The 24636-nt window shown below is 34.5% G+C and overlaps 1 protein-coding gene across 3 annotated transcripts in view; it reads left to right on the forward strand.

The window, feature by feature from the left end:
- SLIT2 (slit guidance ligand 2) overlaps positions 1–24636 on the forward strand; it is a 375056-nt gene that overhangs the window by 242557 nt on the left and 107863 nt on the right. For all 3 annotated transcript variants that reach the window (XM_060655343.3, XM_060655344.3, XM_060655345.3), the window contains 3 exons: positions 1268–1406; positions 19841–19912; positions 20416–20487. In XM_060655343.3, coding sequence (XP_060511326.1) covers positions 1268–1406; positions 19841–19912; positions 20416–20487 — 283 coding nt within the window. The remainder of the gene's footprint in view (positions 1–1267; positions 1407–19840; positions 19913–20415; positions 20488–24636) is intronic.

The following is a 24636-nucleotide window of genomic DNA, read 5'->3' on the forward strand; positions in this document are numbered from 1 at the left end:
TGTATATCGTTCTGCTTCAGAAGTGTCTGTTCAAGATACAGTCACACAAAATGTTTAAATATATATAACACATCACAAATAGTTCCTTAGAGGATTGAAGACATATGAGTACAGAATTCTCATTTATCGTTCTCTTTTAGACCCTGTTGTGTACGTCTCCACACTTTTTATAACCCAAACAAAATTTTCTTATAATGTCATGGAATGTTCTCCTTAGGTCTGATTGCTTTTTAAGAAAATTAAATAATGAAATGACTAACAAACTGTTACTAACCACTTTTTTTCTCTCTTCACTTTTCCCTTCCTGTTTTCTAGATGAGGAAGAAGGCAAGTTCATGTTTCTTTTTTAGACTGAGACTATTTTTGTGACGTTTGAGAGCTTGTTAAGAGGGCTTGGGTTAGTGACTGGCCTGCAGCCCCTTCCCGGCATTCTGATCGCTCAGGCCCTCTCCCTGCAGATCAGAGAGGGTTTGTCCTGCTCCAGTAAACAGAGTGTGTGCAGATTCCCATTCAGTACAGCACGGCCGCCATTCTGTCGTTCATCATTCCAACAGTGAAATCTCATTTCAAAACAGTTTTGTTTCCAAATACTGAGTAGTAAAAATACATACACACAGGTAACTACTTAATGCTAAAATCGCAGGCTATGGAAGCCAAAAATAGAACTACCTAGCTTAACAATTACAGAATGGCTTGTTACAAACTATTATAACTTCAAAGAAAATGCAGATTTTGAACCTACCAAGATTTGAAGCTTAGCAAGATCTAATTTCCCCCACATTTATTGGTACATGATTACTTATTTAGAATCAACAGTTATGTCTGTTCTCCTTTCTTTTTTTAAAGTACAGTACAGTATGCTACATACATTTAGTAAAGACCAAATTCTCGTGAAGCTTATTAGAAATGAAATATAGGTTAGTCTGAAACTGCTGCTTTTTTTGGAACTCAGAATCGTTTTGAATCAAATTCTAGTTTCCGGTCTGAGTTTAGCCTTTCTTAACAATTATTTCAAGTGGGAAAAATTATCATTTTCATAATTAGTTTTAAGAATCTCATTTGCTTCATCTGAGTGTTGACCCAGAACTATAAATGCATGCATGCTTCCTAAAATATATCTTAGAAATACAGGCCCATTTTATGCTCAGATATTTAGAGAAATACATTTCTGTTAAATAATGTGTTTTGTTGTTTGAGATGAACTCGTAAATTTCACAATGATGAATTTCAGGAGGGAAACTGTTATTGTTGTTTGTTTCTCTTTCAGGTCACCAGTCATTTATGGCTCCTTCTTGCAGTGTTTTGCACTGTCCAGCTGCTTGTACCTGTAGCAACAATATCGTAGACTGTCGTGGGAAAGGTCTCACTGAGATCCCCACGAATCTGCCAGAGACCATCACAGAAATGTATGTGCCCTGAAATTCCCTCTCATCTCTCCACCTCCACAGTGACCCAAACCATGACTTTCTTTAGAGACTCTGGGTTTATCGAAGGCAAATATGCATCAACTAACTTAGACAGATAGTCCTTGCAGAATTGTACTGAGCCTTACTCTGTTGAAGAAATTACCTTGTTGAAGAGGCTAGGATTTTTCTTTCTTTCTTTCTTTTTTTTTTTTAACATAGGTAGAATTAAAAAGAGTGCACTTTTAGGATAAATAGTTCTTTCCCTTTTCATTGGGAAGGTGTTAGTAGGCTATTTAGGAAAAAATAAGAGTGGTTGTACATAGTCTGACCATTTGGATCTGGAGATCTGCTCGTGTCCAGGTTCTAAAAGAAGGACCAAACTGGAGTAATAAATCATAGGAACGACAGAACTAGATGATGTTCTGCCTCTTTAAGAGCTCACTTTTATAAAATAGTGTCGCTGTTTTGTTTGAAATATTGTATGGTCTACCATAAAGTATAAAAAAGATATAATTATAAAGTCAAAATATATAAAATTTTTAAATTAGTGAGCATTTTAACCTATTTGAACCAATGGCTGTCTCTACCAAAAGTTAAATTGTCTTGGCAAAGAACTTCATATCTATTTTGTATGCAGATGCTGGGTGCATTGTCCTTGCCAGATAGAAGTCATGTGGATAAAACAAGGTCATGTAAGATGTCAAATGAACTGTTTTTCTCACCTTGAGAAGAAAGCATTAGGGAAAATCTTTACCTCAATATCCATTAACTAAGACAGCACCTCATAGCCACTCAGCTCATCATATTATTATTTTAGAGTTCAGTTCCAAAGTTTAAATAAATAGTTTTGAGTGTTTTGAATTGAAATGGTAAAGTAAGATTAAGTCCTTATAAGTCTACGTAGTAGGCACAAAAATTAAGTTATTTTCAAAAACTATGCATTTTTTGCCAGTTAACTGCTCTAATTTACTTTACATGTTACTAACGTTAATTCACAAGACCCACTAACATTATTTAAAATATCTAATATGTGCTTAAAAGTATTCTTAGAGCTTTGCAGTGTAAGACATGATCATCTGTGAAGACGCTAGAATCTGTGGAGGTTTGGCAAAGACATGAAATAATGTATGCACATAATATTATAGTCATCGAAATTTTAGTCAATGGAAGCTACTTTGCTCATAGAAGACATTTATAAGAATTTTTTAGCTGAACCTTGAAAAAAGTGTAATATATCGTTTTGGAAGAGGTGGGTGACATTGCACAAAAGAGAATTGTCAGGGATGAAGGACAGAGGTGGTGGTGAGCATTATGTTTTAGAGATTGTACAGTCAATCCTAATTAGAGTAATAGGTGCGTGTTGAGGCATCATGCAAAATAATGCCTTAGAAAAGACATCTACGTATAATTTTAAAGCCACAGATTAATGAAGGTTTTTATCTTAATCAGGAGAGGTAATATAAGAGGAACTAGATAATAGACATAGTAAGTTTTCAAATAGGGAAATAATATATTTATCTATCCAGGCAACAGCATTTATTAGGTAAACACTTATTATTATAAAAGGCAGCATGAATTTTCCAGAGATCTTCCATCAAGTGACTAGCAAATTGGACACAAATTGAAAGCTATGACATGAGGTACAAATTAATACACGTTGTAAGAGGGGAACAAATGAAGTTCAAGGCATTTATGCAGAGGGTGTAAAGTGGGGGTCAAGTTACAGTGGTTAATTAAAGGCAGAAAGCTTTAGTTAGAAGCACAAGTCAACCTACCATTCACCATCTGTGAGACTGTAGGCAAGTTATTTATCCTCTGCAAGCCTGTCTCCTCACCTGAACATAAGGGTTGTTGTTCATTTGAAGTGAAATAATACATATGCTTAGTATATAGTAGTAATTCAATAAGTGATACTTTGATCGTTGAAGTCTTATTATAAGAGGTAACATCCGGGATAGGCCTTGAAGAATTGGTATTGAATGGAAATGCAAAAATGAGGACAGGGCTTTCAAAATGAACGGAACATCATAAGCGTAGGCACTAACGATGGAAATGCAAGATACAACCAAACAGGGGCTCAGTATGGCATTTGGAACCCAAGAGAATGCAGGAAAATAACATTGGAAAGGTAGACTGGAGCCAGTTCATAGAAGGCCTAGATAGTATAAGGACCTAAGTCTTTATTTGGAATGCATTTGAAAACAGGAGTTTTAATCTGAATCTCCAAGAATTAACCTTACAGCTATGTGCCAGCAGTTGGCAAAAGGCCCCATTGCCAGGCAAGAGGCCTCCGTAGGTGGCTATCATGTTGATGGAGGGGAGATGTCATAAAAGCAGGAGTTGTGTAGCTGTGGGGTAAAAGCAGGTAGGGTAGTTAATATAGGAGCAGAATTCATGGGATTGGGTATTTGGTGAGATGAGGGACTAATGGAGAAAAATGAGCCAAAGATGATGCCAGAATTAAGTGTGAGGGATGGGGAACTGGTGGTTTTATTATTGCATGTAAGAGGCTAAAGGGAAGGACAAAAGTTGGGAAGAAAGATGACGGTGAACAAAATTTGTGAAATCCTGAAGCACCGATGGGACTTTTAGAGGTACCAAAATAATACAGACTGTGGTAACTTGGAGGAAGACAAGGACTTGAGGCAAAGATTTTGGAGTAATTAATAATACAAAATAAAAGTTGATGGTTAAATCCATGAAATGGCCAATAGAAAGGAGAACAGGAAAAGAGAAACCCAAGAGAACTCAGTAAAAGCAGCAGAGGGCCAGAATAGGTAAGAGAGGAAGGAGCTTAGTTTATCTGCGAAAAGGGTTTTTTGAAAAAAGACGATTGTCACTATGAAGGACAGACCAGGATTGATTTGAAGATGCAGAAAGCTGCAATCATTAGGAAGTCAGAGACAATGCTCTTAGAGAGAAATGAGAGTGTGAGGTGGTAAGATCTCTGTGGGAGCACACAGGAGCCAGTGGATCAAGTCCTGATTATAGGAAGGACTGAAACACCGCCACGGATTGACAAAAGACCAGTGAGTTGTAGATATAACAGACCAAAAGTAATGTGTGATATTTAAAGTGGTTTATCTCATGTAGGCTATTTTATTTTTCACAACAGAGTGTTTCTTCTATTTTGTATGCTGTATAGATTTTGTATTATTGTGGAGTTTAGTACATAAAAGTTACACTAAATAATATGTCCCATTGGGTTTGCCTGTATTGAGGAGATGGTATATCAGATAAAGCTACAATAAATTAAATTGATAAGTAAAGATGAAAACATATGTGAAGCTCTAGGTGAATTTCACTTCTCTGATTATTACATTATCAGCTTTATCAGTAGAGCATCTGGTAATAAATCATATTGATCTTCAACTCCAACAAAATACCCCATTACCATTCATTATAGTGGCGTAACGTACTAGCTTAGTAACTCATTTCTTGTATTACTCTTTTATTTTTATTAGTATAAAGAACATCAGTATGATTCATAAAATGTGGAAGTAAAGCTGTACATCTTTTTTTTTGTTTTTATAGATTCCAAGTTTTTAATTCAAGATGAACTGAAAATTATAACTTCCCTTCATATTTTTCAAATAATTTTTAATCTGGATTTTGCCATAAATTATAAGTAGAATTTCTTTACTGCAAGTTGTCAGGCATTTCATTCAATGCTGTTGAGTTGATTTCCTTCTGTGTGTGCTATGTCTTTATTCCTGCACCTGTCTCGTCATAGAATTCTAACAAAAAGAAAGTATGTAAGTGCTACATCAAGGAATAATCTACTGCCTGTTATTCTAGGTAGAAAAACTTGACTCAACTATTCTTTCTTCTGCATTGTGCTTACAACTATAATTTCACACTTCTGGTATTTGCTCAGGCAATTATTTGTTAAGAGAGATGGGAAACATTCTTTTAAAGTTAGAATTGGAATAATTTGTAGGAGGAGGAGTGGAAAGAGACCAACATCTATCTAACAGTGTTGGATGCTGCACGCACATTATATCATGTGATTTTTCTCATTGACTTTTGATAGGGGTGTTTATGGAATCTTAAAATAGGAAAACTAATGCAGGAACATATGCTAGATGAATGTTGGTGGATTTCTCCAAGAAGCCTCATCATCCTGATGATTTTAGATGGTCCAGGATCTGTCATCTCATTTGTTGGGAATCTTATTCTGCATATACATTGATAGATTAGATAGATAGATAGATAGATAGATAGATAGATGATAGATAGAATATAGATATAGAGATAATGTGTGTATAGTTATTATATTTTGTTTATATATGTATATTTGCGTGTTTATTTAAACCTGTCTACCCTACTGAAGTAGAAACTATGAAGTCAGAGGCAGGAACTAGTTCTGTTCTGATCACCACTGAATACCCAGGTACAAATCTAGAATGTGGCATATAATAGGCACTTGATAAATAGCAAATAAATACTTACAGAATAAATGGATAATTTAAGCATTTACAGTGCAATTATCTCTAAAATAAGCTATATTGAACAAGATTAAAAATAAAACCTGAAGAAGGAGCCCGTTCTTTCCCTGTAGAAAAAAAATGGTGCTTTTAAGTATACAGTAAATAAAAGTTAATGAATAGGATATCTAATGGCAAGAGCTAAAATGGGGCTATAAATACTTAAAATTCATTTGTTAAATTTCTCTATTCCCCATACTGGCTTGGACTCCACTCTCTACATGTGTCTGGGAGCTCCTTTTTTTTCTCTGTTCTAGGCCGACCCATTCAGTATCTACTAGTAGCCTCCTTCTTTAGATACATTAATTCAATCACTCTATAGTTAAGTCTTAGACATCTTTCTCCAAGGCCATATTTTTCCAGTAATGAACCTTATAGACATTTACCTCAAATCCTTCAAAACTGACAACTTCACTTTGCTGTTTGTTTTGTTTTGTGAATAAGGCCCACAATGTTAAGAGATTGTGTTTAAAAGTGTTTTCAGTTGTGAAGCAGCTATGCTGGCCTCAGTCTGAGACTTAACTTGATTCTGGAGCTCATGTTCTTTCATTGATCCAGCTCCAAAGAAAGATAAACATGGCGTGGGCTTGTTGGGCGACCGTAGAAGAGAGAATTGAAAAAATCAGAAGGAAAGGCTAGCCGATACTCAGAAAAACAGGGCAAGAGAAGCTTTGAGAAACTTACATATGAAGAGAACATAGATGGAGCATAAAGGCAGGCATAAAGGTATAGGAATGTGTGCAAAACAAGAGCTATTTCATATTACTTTCTACTACAACTATTATATACACTATTATAGTGTGTATCATCTCTCCTATTCTCTGTCAAATATTCTCACATGTCCCTGGATTTATCTGCATAGAACTTATAGCAGTTGAAGTTGGTATTTTGATTAATATCAAATTATCCTTAATAGACTGTAAGCTTAAAAAGGGCAGGACTATGTCTGTTTTCCTTACCATTTCTGTGCCAGCACTTAGCATAGTGGGATGGAGTAAAGAACAGTGTTGGGGGCAAATAGAAGGGGTCCAGTGCACACATTCTGGAGCACCTCCAAACCTCCATTCTTCATGATGAACAGAAAATGTGACAAGGGAATATGGACTAATGAAGACAGAGAGGGAAAAATAGAATGTGGAGTAGTAGAAGGTAAAGTAAATATAAAAGAAAGAAGCTCTCGGGGCACCTGGGCGGTTCAGTTGGTTAAGCGGCCAACTTTAGCTCAGGTCATGATCTCGTGGGTCATGGGTTCGAGCCCCGTGTCCAGCTCTGTGCTGAAGGCTCAGAGCCTAAAGCCTACTGCAGAGTCTCTGTCTCCTTCTGTCTCTGTCCCTCCTCCACTTGTACTCTCTCTCTCATTGTCTCTCTCTCTCTCTCAAAATAAATTAAAAATATTATTTAAAAAAAAAAGAAAGAAAGAAGATCTTACCCCAGCTGAAATCTTCCCAGCATTTTGCTGCTTTGAACTCTGCTGTTTAAAACCTTCTTTTCATACAGATAGAAGGCCTAAGGCAAGTCTTACGTGATCTGGCCCATGGCAACAAAATTATTAATAGCAAATTGATTCTCTATATATCAAATCCTCAGAATTAATTTCTTACATCACGTTTAAGTATAAAATTTTGAGTATGGTATGATGGATTGCTATAAAGTAGACATTTAGTTCTCTTCAATCTAGTTATAGATTTTCTGTGGCATATCACCTGTTCAAACCATTATGCAGAAGTACCATAAATCATGGAGAATAGTTAGTAAGAACATAGATTGTAGCAATTTAGTAGGTCTTGTTTACCTTTGTCTGACTGCCTTCACTCTTGGTTGTTTAAGACTCCGAAGCTGAGAACCATACAATTCTTTCCTTCATTTGTTTCAGAGAAGGAGGTCAGGGAGAAGTTCAAATTATGGAAAAGGAAAAGAAGGTAGGAGAGTTCTCAGGTCTTCTGAGGTTGTCTCAATGTTTTCTAAGATGGATTGGAAATTCTCAGAAGCTATAATGCATTTTTTTTCCGACACACTATTCAAATAGGTGAAATGGAAAGGAAACTCATCTTTGTGTAAACTATGGGTCTGCTTTTACTCTGCCAGCAATAAAGAAGGTTCCTTCAAAGAGACTCACAATGATGGAGGTTAGATGTGAGGGCTCAGAGTACTTTGCTCTTTTTGTTTCCTCTGCGTCACTTCATGCATGATTATAAAGTGAAAAAAAGAAGGGGCTCTTAAATGCTGTATCTTATTACAATCTTTTATGATATTGAATATAACTTAATTTTTAAGTTTATCTATTTATTTTGAGAGAGAGTGAGTGTACTGGGGGAGGGGCAGGGAGAGAGGGAAAGAGAGAATCCCAAGCAGGCTCCGTGCCATCAGCACAGAGCCTGACACAGAGCTTGAATTCACTAGCTGTGAGGTCATGACCTGAGCTGCAATCAAGAGTCGGTCACGTAACCCACTGAACCACCCAGACACCCCATGAATACAACTTTTAAAATGCATGTTTTCTTCCATTTCCGTTTAGACAAACATTCTTCCCATGTACATTTAAGCCCTTTTTACAGGCTGTTCCTGCCTTTGCCCCTTTCAAATTTTTGAATCCTTAATTCTAATAACTAATACTTGCCAAACTGAGTCCACATACTGTATGTCAAAGTCATCTGACTTTCTGTAGGGATGCCAAAGTTCCATTTGATTAACCTGTTTTTAAATCACCCATTCTACACTAGCTTCTTAAGAGAGTTATAGGTGTTCATGAAATTAGGTGTGACGTTTTATTTACCATGGACTCAGTGATGTCTCAGCTAATAACACAGCTAGTGCTGTTATTGTGTTATTGGTTGATTTTCTTCTCATATGCTAAAATTTTGAAAATAAAAAAGTAAATGCAGCATGCCATTCGACTAATTTTTATAACACATATAAATGACCTTAACTCTACTTTTTAGACAACATAGATAAAATGTCTAAATAAAGCGAATTATGCCGTTTTAATATAATTTGGTGTGAAAGAAATAGTCCATAATCTGAGTTTGCCTTGCTAAATAAAAAGTAGGCTGATAATTTCAAAGTGAGTTTTCACTGTGAAAGTATTTAATTGTGTCATTATGAAAGTATTAAAAAAATTTAGAGATACATCCAACTTAAGAGTTATGAAGCACAAGAGAAAATAGGCAAAGTTAAGAAAGTAGTATAAAAATGAAAGTTTATTGATAGTTTTACTAGAGCATTTGATAACAACTGGAGAACTTTGTTAGCATTTTGAAGTTTTACACATTCCAGATATTTTTCTTACCTCAGATCCACTCACAGAATTAAGCTAGCATATAGCATATGCCAGACTTCTGGCTTTGCAGTTTATATTCTTATAATTTTGTGCTTTGCATGCTAATGAATAACACTCTCATATTCTATGTCTAGTAGAAATAATTATGACCTAGTACTTTAACAAAATCATCTTGTATCCAGCCTTTTTTTTTGATAAAAGAAAAATACACTTGTTTCGGACCTACTGAAACACAATGTAGGAAGCTATATGTTTCTGAAGGTTAGCAGAAACTTTTCAATTCTTTTGTAATGTAGAAAATAATGTCATACGTTTTTAGCCAAACCAGATTTCAAATATGGAGCTATCATTCTACGTACCTACTTTGATGTGGAGAATTAGCTGCATTTATGTATTTGGTTCTGAATTTCTTCCAACAGCAGAAATGTGCTATGTAGCCCCCAAATCTCAGGCAGAAACTAGCTTTTCTTCTATCAAGTAATATAATTTTGTCTAGAAATGTCACTAAGTAAACAATCTTAAGATCAAAAGAAAGCCGTCATCAAAGTATATACATAAACCAGTAATTCAGCTCTGATTATATGCTAACATAGTTACAATTAGAAAAACAAAATAGTGTGAATCCTTTCTGACAATGTATTTTATGGGATTGGTAGTCAGAAAGTCATTTGATGTGAAAGAAGTTCATGCAAACTTTGCTCATTCTTAATTTTTATTTCCTTGTGCTTTTGGATTATATTTGCTGCATTTTATTATGATTCCATCCTGAATTAGGGGCCCAGAAAAAAGACATTATAATTTAGCTTCCTACCGAATGCAGAGAGCCAATTCATTATTCAGTGAACAAAACAAAGATCTCTATCATGTTCCCTCAGAACAAGCATTTCATATGTATTCTTAGTTATCAGTAGCCATGCTTAGTATAATCCATACAGTAGCTTTGATAATTCCACAGCAAAAAAAAAAAAGTAAGATAAATTATATAAAATAAATTTATAAATTCAGCTATACTTGTCGTTCCGTAGACCATTCTTGAGTTCACTAATAATATTGGAGTGCTTTCATATTTATTTTGGCAGAATTTTCAATTTCATATGTGTATCTTCAATAATCTTTAATTGTTATTGAGTGAAATAGTGAGATAACAATCTTTAAAAAGCTGCATACATCCATTATGTGGATAGAATCACTGTTTATTAATCATATGCATTCATGATAAGAAAATTATGACCTATTTCCCCCCAATTTTTTTCTTTTCTCCTCCCAATTTTATTGAGGAATGATTGGCAAATGCAATTGCATATATGTAAAGTGTACAATGTGATTGTGATGATTTGATAAACTCATCAAATCATTGTGGACTGATTGCCAAGATCAAGATAATTAACACATCCATCACCTCACATAGTTAACATAGTTAACTCGTGTGTGTGTGTGTGTGTGTGTGTGTGTGTGTGTGTGTGTGTGGTGAGGACACTTAAGATCTACTCCCAATATTGTATTATTAGCTATAGTCACCATGCTATACATTAGATCCCCAGAACTTACTCTTTTTATAACTGAAAATTTGTAGCCTTTGACCTACATCTCCCCATTTCCCTGTTTCCACACCCCCTGGTAACCACCGTTCTATTCTCTGATTCAATTAAATTGGAATTTTTTTTTTTTTTAATAATCCACATACAGGTGATAGTATACAGTATGTGTCTTTGTCTGATTTATTTCACTTAGCATAATGTCCTCCAGGTTCATCTGTATGGTTGCAAATGACAGGATTTCCTTTCTTTTTATGGCTGAATATCGTGTATATGTGTGTGTGTGTGTATATTGATAATATATAGATACATATCAATATGACATGATATATATCAATATTCATATATCTCAATATATATATCACATTTTCTTTATCCATTCATCTGTCAAAGGACATTTAAGTTGTTCTCATATGTTAGCAACTGTGAAGAAAGCTGCAATGAACATTAGGGCACAGATATCTCTTCAAGATAACTGATTTCATTTTTCAGATATATACCCAAGAGTGAGATTGCTAGATCATGTGGTAGTTCTATTTTTAATTTTTTTAGGAACTTCCATATTGTTTTGCAAAGTGGCTGCACCCATATACATTCCCACCAGCAATGCACAAAGGGTTTTTTCTTCTCCACGTCTTTGCCAACATTTGTTATCTCTTGTCTTTTTGATAACAGCCATTCTAAAAGGTGTGAGGGGATATCTTATTGTGTTTTGATTTGCATTTCCTGATGACTAGTGATGCTGAGCACCTTTTCATGTACACATTGGCCATTTGTATGTCTTCTTTGGAAGAGCATCTATTTAAGCCCTTTGCCCATTTTTAAATTGGATTATTTGATTTTTTTTGCTACTGAGTTTTATTAGTTCTATATATATTTTGGATACTAGCTCCTTATCAGTTACATGATTTGCGAATAGTTTCTCCCATTCTGTTGGCTACCCTTTCAATTTATTTTCTTACCTATTTTTTAATTGTGTCTAATTTCACAAAACATTATTTATGTAACACACATGTTACATGTATGTATACACATATGCTTTTTTGTTGAGATGTGTGATCATTTAAGCAGAAAAGTGTAATGGCTTTTGAAGAGAAAGACATAGAAGACTGAATCAAATTTTTATATATTAGTTATGAGGTGAAAATAAGTACAGTAAATTATAAGTAAATTGGCAAAAAAAAGAAATACTTAAATGACCAGCATGGAGATTAATAAGGTAGTAAGGCAAGAAAGAACTCCAACTGGTTTCTCTAAATAAATTCAAGGAGTCTGATGAGTATTATTGCAACAGAAGGACACATGGAAAATAGCATTTTTTTTCATATAGTACATCCTGAACAAATATTTGTGAGTACCTACTGTGCATCAGGCATTACGGATGAAAGGACACATTTCCAGCCTCCAAGGTGTTTACAGCACAGAAAATTGAAACCACACAAAGAGAAAAATTTTAAACTATATGATAGTAGTAAAATATATACACACAGGAATACAGAGAGAGGAATACCTTGGTGTGCCTGGAAGAATCAAGGAATCTTCAGGTATGAGGAGTCTTGCAGGCAGAGAAATTGGGGACTTTATAGACAGAGGAAAAAGCATGTGTGAAGTCCCAGAAAAGTTAGAGGTAGTATGTCTTTGAGAAGTTAAAGCACTTTTGATTGCTGGAACAAAGTAGAATCCTAATCGTGACGAATCACCTTGTCTGATAACAATAGTATATACAACGAAGCATGTTGAGCAAGGTACTAGCATGATTAGAGATGTTAGAAAAATCCCTCCTAAGGTGGAGTGGAGAATGGTTTGGAGGAAAAGAGTACACTAAGAATGTGTTAGCAACAGTCTGGAGGGTATGGTAAAGGCAGGTGTAGCAACAGATCATGATGGAATGTGATTCCAAAAAGTGACCCTGGTGCTGTGGTGGTTGATTTCCTAAACATTTCTATGGAAGAGAAAATGGAGACCCATTAGAGGTAAAACAAGACCTATGTAGACTTTAACATTAAAGTGAAGATAGTTGGTGCATAGTAAATGTATTCTTTATTCTCAGACAAATCATTGTCATGTGTTTTTTAGGAATTAAGCTATAGATTTATGGTTCTATAATCATCTGGAAAGATTAAGTTGAAAATCCATATAATTCACATACTACTCTCTCAGGGTCACACTGTTTCCTAAACTTGAGGAAAAAGATGATGGGTAACTTGGACAGTAAATCAGTGCAGGGGGTGGGGAAGAAGGCCAATTGCTATCTACTCATTGAGCAATACTGTTAAACAAATGATGTGTAAAGGCAATTTGCATAATGTTTTTAAAACTAAAATTATTACAAAATGGGCAGCTTAGCTCAGTGCCTGGCTCAAAGTTAATGTCCAAAAGGTTTTCACAATCAATGAAAATCAAAGCAGCAGAACATTTAATTATTTTATTTCTTGAATTGCTAAAGAAAAATTATACATGAAAACTTACTGATATTGACATTATGAATCTATGCTCCATCCCCCTGAAATCAGTGAGCGATGTGCCTAAGTCCATATTTCCCTCTAGAGCTAAGCCATGTGATTGTGTGTTTTGAGTGTATCTTTGCATTTGGACATGTATCCATGTGAATAGACGCATGAAAATGTTAACTCTTATTTAGGTCACTACCTGAAACATGAAGTCAGTAAGAACACACACCCTTGCACACACTCATTTTTGTCTTGCTTTAAATGCTTAAAGACCAAATGGAAAAAGAGTTATTTCTACTCTGAAAACATCATTTGAATTTTATCCTCAGGGGCATGTACCCTAGAATGACATCACCAAAAAATAATAATAAAATAAGATTAAGGAAATGGACAATATTCAGGAACAAGTCATACCAAGGCAGGGATGGCTGATAATCAATTAGTATGGACACAGTCCTAAGGCAGAAATGCTAGCTGTATGCATAGTATGTCCCTCTAGAGGCAAATATTCATTCACCTGCCAAAGATATTTATTAAACTTACAAAGTACTAGAACTGCAATTACGTAACAGAAATTGTACTTCAGTCAAAAATATCTTGGGTCATTTTATATAGACACGTATGAAGGATTTCAAGGCATACATTTACTGCTAAAGTTAGAAGTAATATTCCAGAAATACTAAGTACTGACTTTGGAATTATTATGTAATAGGCAAGAGAATCCCTAATGTCAAAAGAATATAGCTGCTTCCTCCTTTTCAAATAGTGGATTGATGTTACCAATGATGAGAATGTTTGGCTACACTGAGCAGTCCAAGATTCAGAAGCTAGGGTCATTCCACAACCTTCCCCACACACCCCATTAAATCTATGTTCTATTCTCTGGCAGCTGTTTTTGCCATTTATGTTAAAAGCAGATGGGGAAAATGCAAAGGACTGTCAGTTTTATTGCCATGTATAATCAACATCTGGGCTGTATGTTACAGATACAATCAATCCAAATTCATACTTTACTGGTGTTGTAAAACCTTTTTGAGTTCTTAAGACAGTTTCCAAAGTTGAAAAAAAAATGGTATATTTTAATCATATGGATCATGGAAGTTACAACATTATATATTTTTTTGGCCTCCATGTGAAGGATGTATGCATGTATGTGTGTAATACATAATTGCTGAGCGATCTGCAAATCTGCTGATTTGTTTAAAATGTGTTTTTCCATCGTATATGTTTATTTCCTCTTAGAGATCAAATCATGTATCGGGATTTACTTCTTTATATAATCTGTGTGTGTGAAACTCATATGTGTTGTAGACATTATATAGTGCTGTTTATTATGTATGTGATTACATAGATACCCATGTATATCCCCATATTTTTATCTTTTCACTATTTTTATGCAAGAAAAACATTTTTTCTATATCTCATATTTTTACAAAAACATAGTTTATAGGAGGTTTTATTTTCCTCATGTTTTGGAAAGAGAAACTGAGAGAAGCAAATTAATTTTTGCAAGGGCCACAGAACTTATCAGTGGCTGTAAAGCTCATACTTTTAATCACCGAACTATACATTTGTATTTTTATGTATACACATATATAAAACATAATGCCTCGTGGAAAGAGCTGTTTCGCTTTGGCATGTGGATATCATTTTATATGGTTTGTCAACATAATTTAATTTGAAAAATATTGAAAATAATTCCTGAGAATTGAGCACTAGTGAGCTGAATGGGTCATTTAAAATAAACTAATATTGTTTAATATCTCATAAATGGTTTCAGAACTAGTTGGGATTTTTGAATTCCTGAATTGCACTATGTTGTATACTCTACTGATGTAAGACCTGCTTGTCAATAACCATAGCAGAGTATTTTAAGTCACAGAGCTCAGTTATACCTGCACATCATTTCCATGTTGTAAGGGCCTACAGGATTCGAACAGAGAGATTTATTGATAATTTTCCATTTTCTATACTCTTTAAAATAGGCACCAGAAAGTGGCATATGTTGGTTGGAGTTCATTCCTGAGAAACTCTCTTAAGTGTGAATACATGCATGATTTATTTAAAACAAAACAAAACAAAACAAAACAAAACAGTAATTGAGAACAAGAAAAAAGGATGTATGTGAGTGAGGAGAAAGGTTTTTATTGGTTAAACATACTGTAGTGTTGAACTTTTTGATGGAGGAGTTATAAAATTGTCCCCATTTTCTTATCTCATTGAACTTTTCACTAAAATTTCCTTGTGATTTTGATGAAGTGGTAACAGCAGGTTGCTTTTATATACTATACCCACCCCCCCACCCCCCCCCCCCACACACACACAGAGTGGTAAAATGTTTAGGAATTGTTCATACACATTCTGTGGAGAAAAAGGTTTGGGCTACTTTTACATGAAAAAGGCCTCCATACGGTATGTGGTTGATAGAATTTTCTTCTTCCCTTACTGAGTTTTCTAAATATATTTTTACTTTGAAATTCAAAATATTGAATTTTCTTTTTATGAAGGACTAACATTTGGAACGCTCTTAATTATGGTGGATTTTATCCACAGCAGATATATCTCGGCCATTATCTGTTTTTGTAACCCTGGTATGGTTTTAATTAGATTCTTCATGGAACAATGGATTCAAATTTGCACTCTATAAAATTCATCAGATTTTATGCTATTAAAATAGAAGATTGTGGGATAGCAAAGATAGAAAATGTACATTTCATTTACTTGTTTTTTTACCCTTCACCTGAATAATATATTTCTTCCTTATTTTTTTATAACCTGGTTTAAGTACCATCCCCACTTTTCTATAGAAGTATGGACACCATTTGATATGTGTGTTGCTTACAGTTTTAAAAATATATTCTTAAGTTCTTCTAATGAAGCGTAAGGTCCTGGAGATCTGAAAGTTTAAAGAAAGTACACATTAATTTATTGTTTGCCAACTAAAGAAGACAAAATGGACATTTTGAAACATTTTAAAATTTATTGGTTGACATCTGTCAGTGGTAGAATATTTTCTTGCTTGAGAATCTGTCTGTTTGAATGAAGGAGGCAATTATGCTTTGCCTTAATGGACTGCTGGTACAGTGCCATAAAAACCAATTAGCTGCTGAGTCAGTGTAAATAACCATGTAAGCTCTGTTTCAAATACTTTTTCTTTTTTAACAAAAAAGGTTGGAAGCAAATAGATAAATAAAGAAAAGCAAGCAAATCCATTTTATATGTCATCGTTCAGCCTTCTGTTGCATATGTTCTAAATGAAATGGTTTGCAATGTGAAGGTTAACTATGGTACGTTGCAAGAATGATTGATACATGCAACAGCACTGTATTATGTTTGAATTACTATTTTTGCATGTAAAATTTAACAGTTTCATCATGAATTCTCCTTGTTTTATAACTTTTTGTGCATACATTTTCTAAAACATATATATAGCCTCACTTATATATCTTTTGTTTGCTTTAGTTGGAATATTTATCAGTGAAATTAATTGCAGATTAGACACATCTAAATTTAGTTGTTACAATAAAATGTATTTGAGTGCCATTAGGACAATTAGTGATCATTATAAGTATTCTGGATTTAGAGACTTTAAAATAATAAATGAATTTTAAACTTTCTAAGGAAGCTCTTCAGTTATATATGATAGTAGAATTAATTTGGCCACATTTGTGAATTAATGTCATTGATATTTCAATGCTGAATATGTCATTTTTTAAAACTTGTACTAAACAAATTAATTGGAAATGTAATAGCAAAATTAGATGCCTATCAATAAAACTTCCATAAGGGTATAAACATGTTTCTTCCAATCACCATTGAATTCCATTCATATAGTATATTTTGCACAGGTAGAATACAAAGGGTGAATGAATGAATGAATGAGTGACTACTGGTTTTCTTATTTTCAAGAACTTGAAATGATATTTATGAAAAGTAATCATATGAACTAGTTTTGCATCACTGTTTGCATTGAAAGAAATCTTCTAGATGCTAAGAATTTTTATTTTTTCTCATCATAGCTTTACATTATTTTGAGCTAATCTTTAACAAAATGAAACGATTCTTCATTGGCCCAGATTTGTAGAAAGTCATCTAGTCAATAGTCTTGCATCTATAGCTTGCTTTCACTGTATTTTCATTGATTACATTTTAAACTTCTTAAAATCTAACTACAAGAAGGGATCACAGCAAAAAAAAAAAAAAATTAAAAAATGTGTCTCTAAACCATCAATCTATAACATTCTGATCAATAGTGTAACAGTGAAATGATTTAAATGTCCTTTGTTATATTTAGAGATTTTGAAAAAAGTACCCTTTCTCCAGACCTAGATAAATAATCCAGATGCCAAATCTATATTTTCTTCATACAATTTATTTCTTGTCTTCTGGGGTAAATCTGCCCCTTAGGAGCCAACAAACCTGGTGGAGGAGGGATATGTGAAAAATGACTAGAATGTAGTGAGATAGAGCAGAGGCACAGAGAAGAGAATGCCCTTGGATGTATAAAGAAAGATACAACTAACCTTACCTGAGAAAATAAAGTAAGGCTTCAGGTGGAGGCCATGCTTCAGTTGTCTTAAGACAACTAAGCCATGTTATTAATAATCACGTAAAATTATTACTAACCTAAATGGCCAATAATAGAGAATGATTAATTAATGATGGTCCATTTTGATAATTAAGTGTTATAAAAACATTAAAAATAACATCTCCCAAAATACTTAACAGTATTAGGACAACATGTATGGTATGATATTTGATATAAAGTATACAACTAAAAATTCTCTATACAGTAAAACTTCAAAGATCTAAAATAAATATATATAAAAAATTAAATTTTCTTCCTTATATATTTTGTAAATAAACTTGAATTTATCTTTAATGTGAACAGAATAATTTCTGCTTTTTGGAGGGAAAGAATTATAACTAAATTACAGAGAAATAATTACCTTCTGTGTGAGAGAGGAAGGAAGGGACAGTAACTTGGGGAATAACTGAGTTCAGAGGATTGGAAAGCAAATCCAGAGATTGAGACAGGGAAGAGAACCAGAGGTGCATGGTAACGCATCCAGGGAAGAAGTGTTGTTAGCACTATCAGATGCTACAGGGAGTTTAAGAGCAATGATGACTGTGGATACCCATTGCATGTAGAGATGAGGAGGTCAGTGTGAACCCTGAGGCTGTTGAGGAAAGCCTGAAACTAAAGAAGGGTTTTGGAATCAGAAAAGACCGAAATGTAGGCATTTCTACTTAACCTTCTGGGGATATTTTGTTTGTTTTGATTTGATGTTCATTAAATGTTGCTGATACATATATCCTCATTCACATTCAGTTTTTACCAACATTCAATAAAACATGAACCAATGTATATGGCACATGTAGAGTCAACATATATATATTGTTGTTGTATTTGTATATGTATATAAATATGCCAATATAAACATGTATACCTAAATATATATTTGTATATATATTTTTTAATCCAGGCAGGAAAATGAAGCTCATGCTAGGTATTTTAACAGAGAGATTTAATATAAGGGATGAAATTAAGCAGTTGTGAAGGTGACACAGAGAACAGAAAGCTGCCTCCACATCCAGGTCTACAAAGATCTAAGAAGAAAAGAATGTTGTACAAAGTCAGGAGGTGGCCCCAGCAGGAGCTAAAATTAGGAAGGAGATGAGACCACTGCTGGGGACATCCCCTGAGACAGAGGAAGGGAGAATATCCTGGCTTCTTGCTTCATCCTACCTTCAGTTTCTACCAGTGCCTCTCATTGGCCAAATTCCACAAAAATCAGTTGGCAAGTGAGCCTGGGATTATGTGGTTCCCAAGAGTCAGCCCTGGGATACAAAGAGAAGAGGGGAAGGGATGGGAAATGTTTATTATAATGTTCACATGGATAGAAATGAAGCTGAGAGGCAACGTTTTTGATGGATACGATACTGAAGGAAATGTATTTGTGTGATTCATAACTTAGTGGGTAAAATCGTGTCTTTCTCTGAAAACATAACCATAGATTTATTTTCAACTGATTTTGGTGCGTGATCAAAACCACTTCAGTTGTGTTTTGAATGCGCTTTGCTGCAGTGGTTTTCGCACGAAGTATTCAGAGTCCAGCCAGTCTTACCGAAAAGTACCTATGGTATTTAATGGATTGGAATTTAAGATTTACCTCATAAGAAGCTGCAAAATTAATTTTCTGGGCATAACAGCATTTTTAATCTATAATATGTTTTCTGTAGAGGAGATAAAAGGTTTATAAAACTTAATATTCAACAGCAATTTCCTTTGTGGAAGAGTTATAATTGTCTTTGAAACATGTTAAACATCTGTTCAGTGTTATACATATTTCTCATACTGATATAAAGGTTATTTTCATGTACTTCCAAGTTAGTTTCTTAGAGGTACTTTCTCTTTTATACAAAGTCCAGACTTAAATATTAATGGACCTGTAATGCCTAAAAATCAGGATATTTTTATTCATTTTATAATTGCCTTGTTTTTATTCCCAATCTTGCCCCACATTTAGGGCACAGCACAATTAATTTTAGTACTTATTTTTGAAGAAAAAAAGAATCACTCACGAAGAGCATCAACGTGGCTTCTTGACATGCATCCTGGGCTTGAATTAAACATCCCTGAGAGCTCACGTTTCCATTTAAAAATTGAATTTTTTCATTGCAGACGTTTGGAACAGAACTCAATCAAGGTCATCCCTCCTGGAGCTTTCTCACCATATAAAAAGCTTAGAAGAATGTGAGTGAATAATATTCTAGAATATATGTAATTTTAAAAATTATACAGGTCATGACCGTGCAGACATTCACTTAAGTATGAATATTTGAATGTTTGACAGCTTAAATATTAAGTGATGTGACTATCCGATTGCTAGTTTTATAATACTGTGATGTTAAAAGCTAAACTATGTAATATTTTAACGTTCTCTGTAATTTAACATATTGATTCACACCCGCATGAATTTATGTGATCAATATAGTATGCAGTCAAATCTTAGATGTTCTATTTTCAAAAATAAGACATGGCAGCTTTTATAATAATTTAAGAAAAGAGCCAGTAATTGATTTAAAAGTCTGATTTTTTTTTTTAATTTAAGATGCTTCAGATGTTTTATGTTGCAAATTTTATACATGTATTAATAGGTGCAAAATGGACATGTAAAGGCAGTAAATAGCTTTCTCCTGCAGTAAATCCTCACTGACATTCTATTTAATTTAACCTAACCCTATTTCTAATCTTAGTGACCTGAGCAATAATCAGATCTCCGAACTAGCACCAGATGCTTTCCAAGGACTACGCTCTCTGAATTCACTGTAAGTATTGACCACGTCGCCAAAGGAAAGCAGAATATGCAACTAATACTGGGTCCATCTTTTACAAATTTGGATTTAAGAAAAAAGAACCCTTTAATTTTTTGTCATGAATTATTAATAATATTCATTATTATTAATCTTAATGAGTTTCATCATTTTCATGGAAGACTGCTACCTGTCACTAAAATCAGCCCATTTTTAAGGGTATATATTTTAGGATTTGATAGTTTTGCTATTTAGAAAGCAAGGGTAAGAGCCTCTAAATTATTCTGTATTTATATTATAATTACTGACAGCTTTTTGTTTCTGAAATATAGCTGGAATGTGTATTTTGGAACACTCTGGTCATTGTTATATTTATAAGCCTCAAGCCAGCAGCCACTCTGTCCTGAGGGCAATATTAGTCCCCTCAGAACGATGCTCAGTGAGGTCTTATGGAGGGAACAGTTGAAGACGTGCAGTGAGAGGCCCCCTCAACTCCCTGCTTCATCTCCTTAAGACTTCCTTGAAAGAACCAGCTTTAATCTCTCAAAGAACAAAGATAATAAAAGTATGACGGCTTTTTAACATCAAAAGGACTTTCAGAGAGATAACTATATAAATTAAAATTATTGTAAAATAAATGGATAAAGGCTGCTATTCTTTCGAATTTGTAAAGGAATCTTCAGAAGTCCACCAGGTACAGTCAACTTGAGTTCAGATTGTAACTTTAAAATTTGAACATGGAGGCTGGCATGTATTTTCCTAAGAGTTGGAGCTTAGAGAAGGGTTCTTATTGTTATCAATGACTGCAGAGCTCTTGAGAATTTCAGAAGGCAGTGGTGGCCAGCGGGAGGTCCATGATACACACGTGTAAGGCCCAGATAAACACCGAGGGCTCATGCAGCACTCCACACTCAGTCATCCCTGGGGAGGAATAGACGGAAGTGGTCATCCGGGCACATGGAGACCCAGGTTGCTGTGCCGGTCTGCTCAGAAAACTATAGTTTTCTTTGAAGAAAGAAAATGGAATCTGCCTAGGTTCTTTTTTGTTGTGGATGTTAACCACCTCTGGAATTAACCAGAGGAAGTCCAAGACCTGGGGAACAATTGTCGGCCGAAAATGTAGAATGTAGACCGGTGTTGCTCTTAGACTGAGCTGGCAGATTCTAAAATAACAAAGATTAATGTAAAACTCCATTAAATTATTCAATCAGATGGCCCATGAATTACGGGGTATGCCACTCTGGGCAGTCATATTGTCCAAAGTAAATAGAGACAACCTTCCATCCACACAAAAGGACAGAGCGAAAGTCAAGTCATTGTGCCAATCCCTGGTCCGTGAGGTATCTGTGCCTCAAAGATAAGTAGTAAAATGTCAAAAGAGAGAAATGTTTGGAGAATTCTTATTAATGGCAGTTTTGCTGACAGTTTACTGTTAAGTTCTATTGTCTTAATGCTAGTTGACACATTCTGGTTGTGAGAATTAAAATAACTGATAAAAAAGAAATACAATAAATTTAAAAAGTAATAGACCATAATTTTATATATGTGTTATTATATATTTATAATTATATATAATATATAAGTTCTATGTACTTATTATATTATACATTATGTTTAATATGACACTGTATTTATTACCTACAAAGATATATATTTTATTGTATTATAAATAATGTATTTATAAATATTGTATATTTTACATTATTGACATAGCAATGTTTTATTAATATATATTATATTTATTAATAAACAGTTACAACTAATGATTATATTATAAATTATTATATACTTATCCATATAAATATAATAGACTCATATAGCAAATAGTAAAAGAAATAAAATGTGTAAAGCGATGTACTTGCTGAATTGAGATTTTAATCTTCATGACCAGAACTCTCATGTACAGTTTTTTTCAGAAAGTCATAACAAAGCATGATTTTTCCTTATGGAACTGACTTTTAGTCAGCGAATTAAATCACTGGGGAATTCCTAGTTCAAAACCTAGTCATATACAGAAGAGTGGGAACTGTTTTCCAGAAATGCAACACCAAATACTACCCTATAATGTCAGAAAACAGACGTTTTTAGGGACACCTTGGGTGGCTCAGTCAATTAAGCATCAACTCTTGATCTCAGCTCAGGTCTCCATCTCAGAGTTGTGAGTTCAAGCCCCATGTTGGGCTCCATGCTGGCTGTGGAGCCTACTTGAAAAAAAACAAAAACACAAACATGTTTATCGAGAGAATCAAACAGCTGTGCTATCCTAGAGAAAGTCCACGTGCTATAACTGGTAGCATTTTCCTCATTGTGTTCACATTTTGAATTGACCCTCCAAAGATTAATTTATACCTCTTATAAAGTATACAACTGTCCAGACTCACAATAGCTTTTTTTTTTTTTTTTCATTTCACCACAATCCTACATTCCACAGAGATGTGGGACCCTATTGTGTCCTAGACCCTCTTCAAGGCCCTGGGGATTCACGAGTGAACAAAATACAGAAACTCCTCTCTCGTGGAGATGACCAATGATAAACTAGATACTGGTCAGAAGATATAGTATATCTGATGATTAAGAGTGCTGTGAAGTAAGGGGCGCATGGGTGTCTCAGTCACTTAAGCATCTGAGTTTTGATCTCAGCTCAGGTCTTGATCTCAGGGTTGTGAGTTCAAGCCCCACATGGGGCTCTGCACTGAGTATGAAGCCTACTTAAAAAAAAAAAAATTCTCTGAAGGAAAATAAAGAAAGCAGAAGTGATAAGGAGACCAATGGGGAGGAGAGCTGAAATTTTAAACAGGAAGGTCAGCAGAGGCCTCCCAAGAAAATGATATTGGGCAGGGAGACCTGAAGACTCGAATTGTAGGAGTGAGTTGTGCAGATACATGAAGAAAGAGCATTCGAGACCAAAAGAACAGCTAAACTCTAAGGCCCTGAGATGAGAGTATGCTGAGTGTTTCAAGAAAGAGCAAGAAAAAAATGTGACTGGAAGTGGGGCAGATGGTTGAAAATGAAATAGTGCAGAGGTTGTGGCTGTGGTTGTTGATAACAGCAAGGTCTAGGACACAACCATGAGGACAGAGGGACAAAACAGGTTGATAGATAACAGGTTTGTGGGAAAAGAATAGGGTTGGAGATCGTAATGTAATAGTGAGGGCTTAAGTCTTTGGAAAGGAGTACAGTGACGGGGGTTTGTGGGTAACTGCGGAAGCCATGCAAATCAGCGACACTACCTTTTTTTTTTTAAATCCAGTTTTTACTTCTACAGGCTTCTCTTACATGTCTTTATAGAACATACTCAACTACATAGGCAGTTTAACTGAATCACTGTATTTACTAAAGAAGCGAAAATAATTAAGGATGTTATGATGCCAGATTTTATTAAATTAAAAAAACCATTTTAAATTGTTATTTAATCACCAAAATAGTATACCTTAGAGAAAAATGAACCTGATTTATTGAATATTTTAAGGTCTCTCCTACTAAATAATTGCATTAGCATTTATTTTTATTAACATTAACATTATTTTATTGCATGTTATTATGTTATACTATTAGTATATTTTATTATTAATATAACATATATTAATGACAAAAAAGCATTCAGAATACATGTGTCTTTTGAATGATTTCATACTCAGGGCTTTTACTGCTGTCATTGTGACAACAGTATTTCTATAATATTTAACAATGATTTCTTAGGAATTCAGCATATTAGTGTACTAGGCATTGTCTGTACACATCTTCTATTGTTTCCCATTTACTGGTTGGAAACATCATTTTATATCACAAAATAAAAAAGTGCTGTAGTAGCACAGCATAGTGACTAAGCATAGAGCCTTTAGCACACTAAGTGGCTGCCAGCACAGAGCCCGATGCAGGGCCTGAACTCACAAACTGAGATTATGACCTGAGCCGAAATCAAGAGTCGGATGCTTAACTGACTGCGCCACCTCGGTGCCCTGGGACATTTTTTTTTTTTCTCTCTCTTTGGTAGTAACTGTCTTCTGCCAGATTTCAACAAGAGCAGGAGAATTCAAAGACTGGCCACCGGCTGTTGCTGTTTCCTACTATCCTACACTCCTACTATTGAAACTCACTAGGGTGAAACTAGGCTTAGAATTCTTTGCCTTTTGTCTGGCAGCAGGTACAAGAGCTGCTTAAGGT

This window comes from Panthera onca, chromosome B1 (assembly GCF_046562875.1).
Source record: "Panthera onca isolate mPanOnc1 chromosome B1, mPanOnc1 haplotype 2, whole genome shotgun sequence".
NCBI classification, from domain to species: Eukaryota; Metazoa; Chordata; class Mammalia; order Carnivora; family Felidae; genus Panthera; species Panthera onca.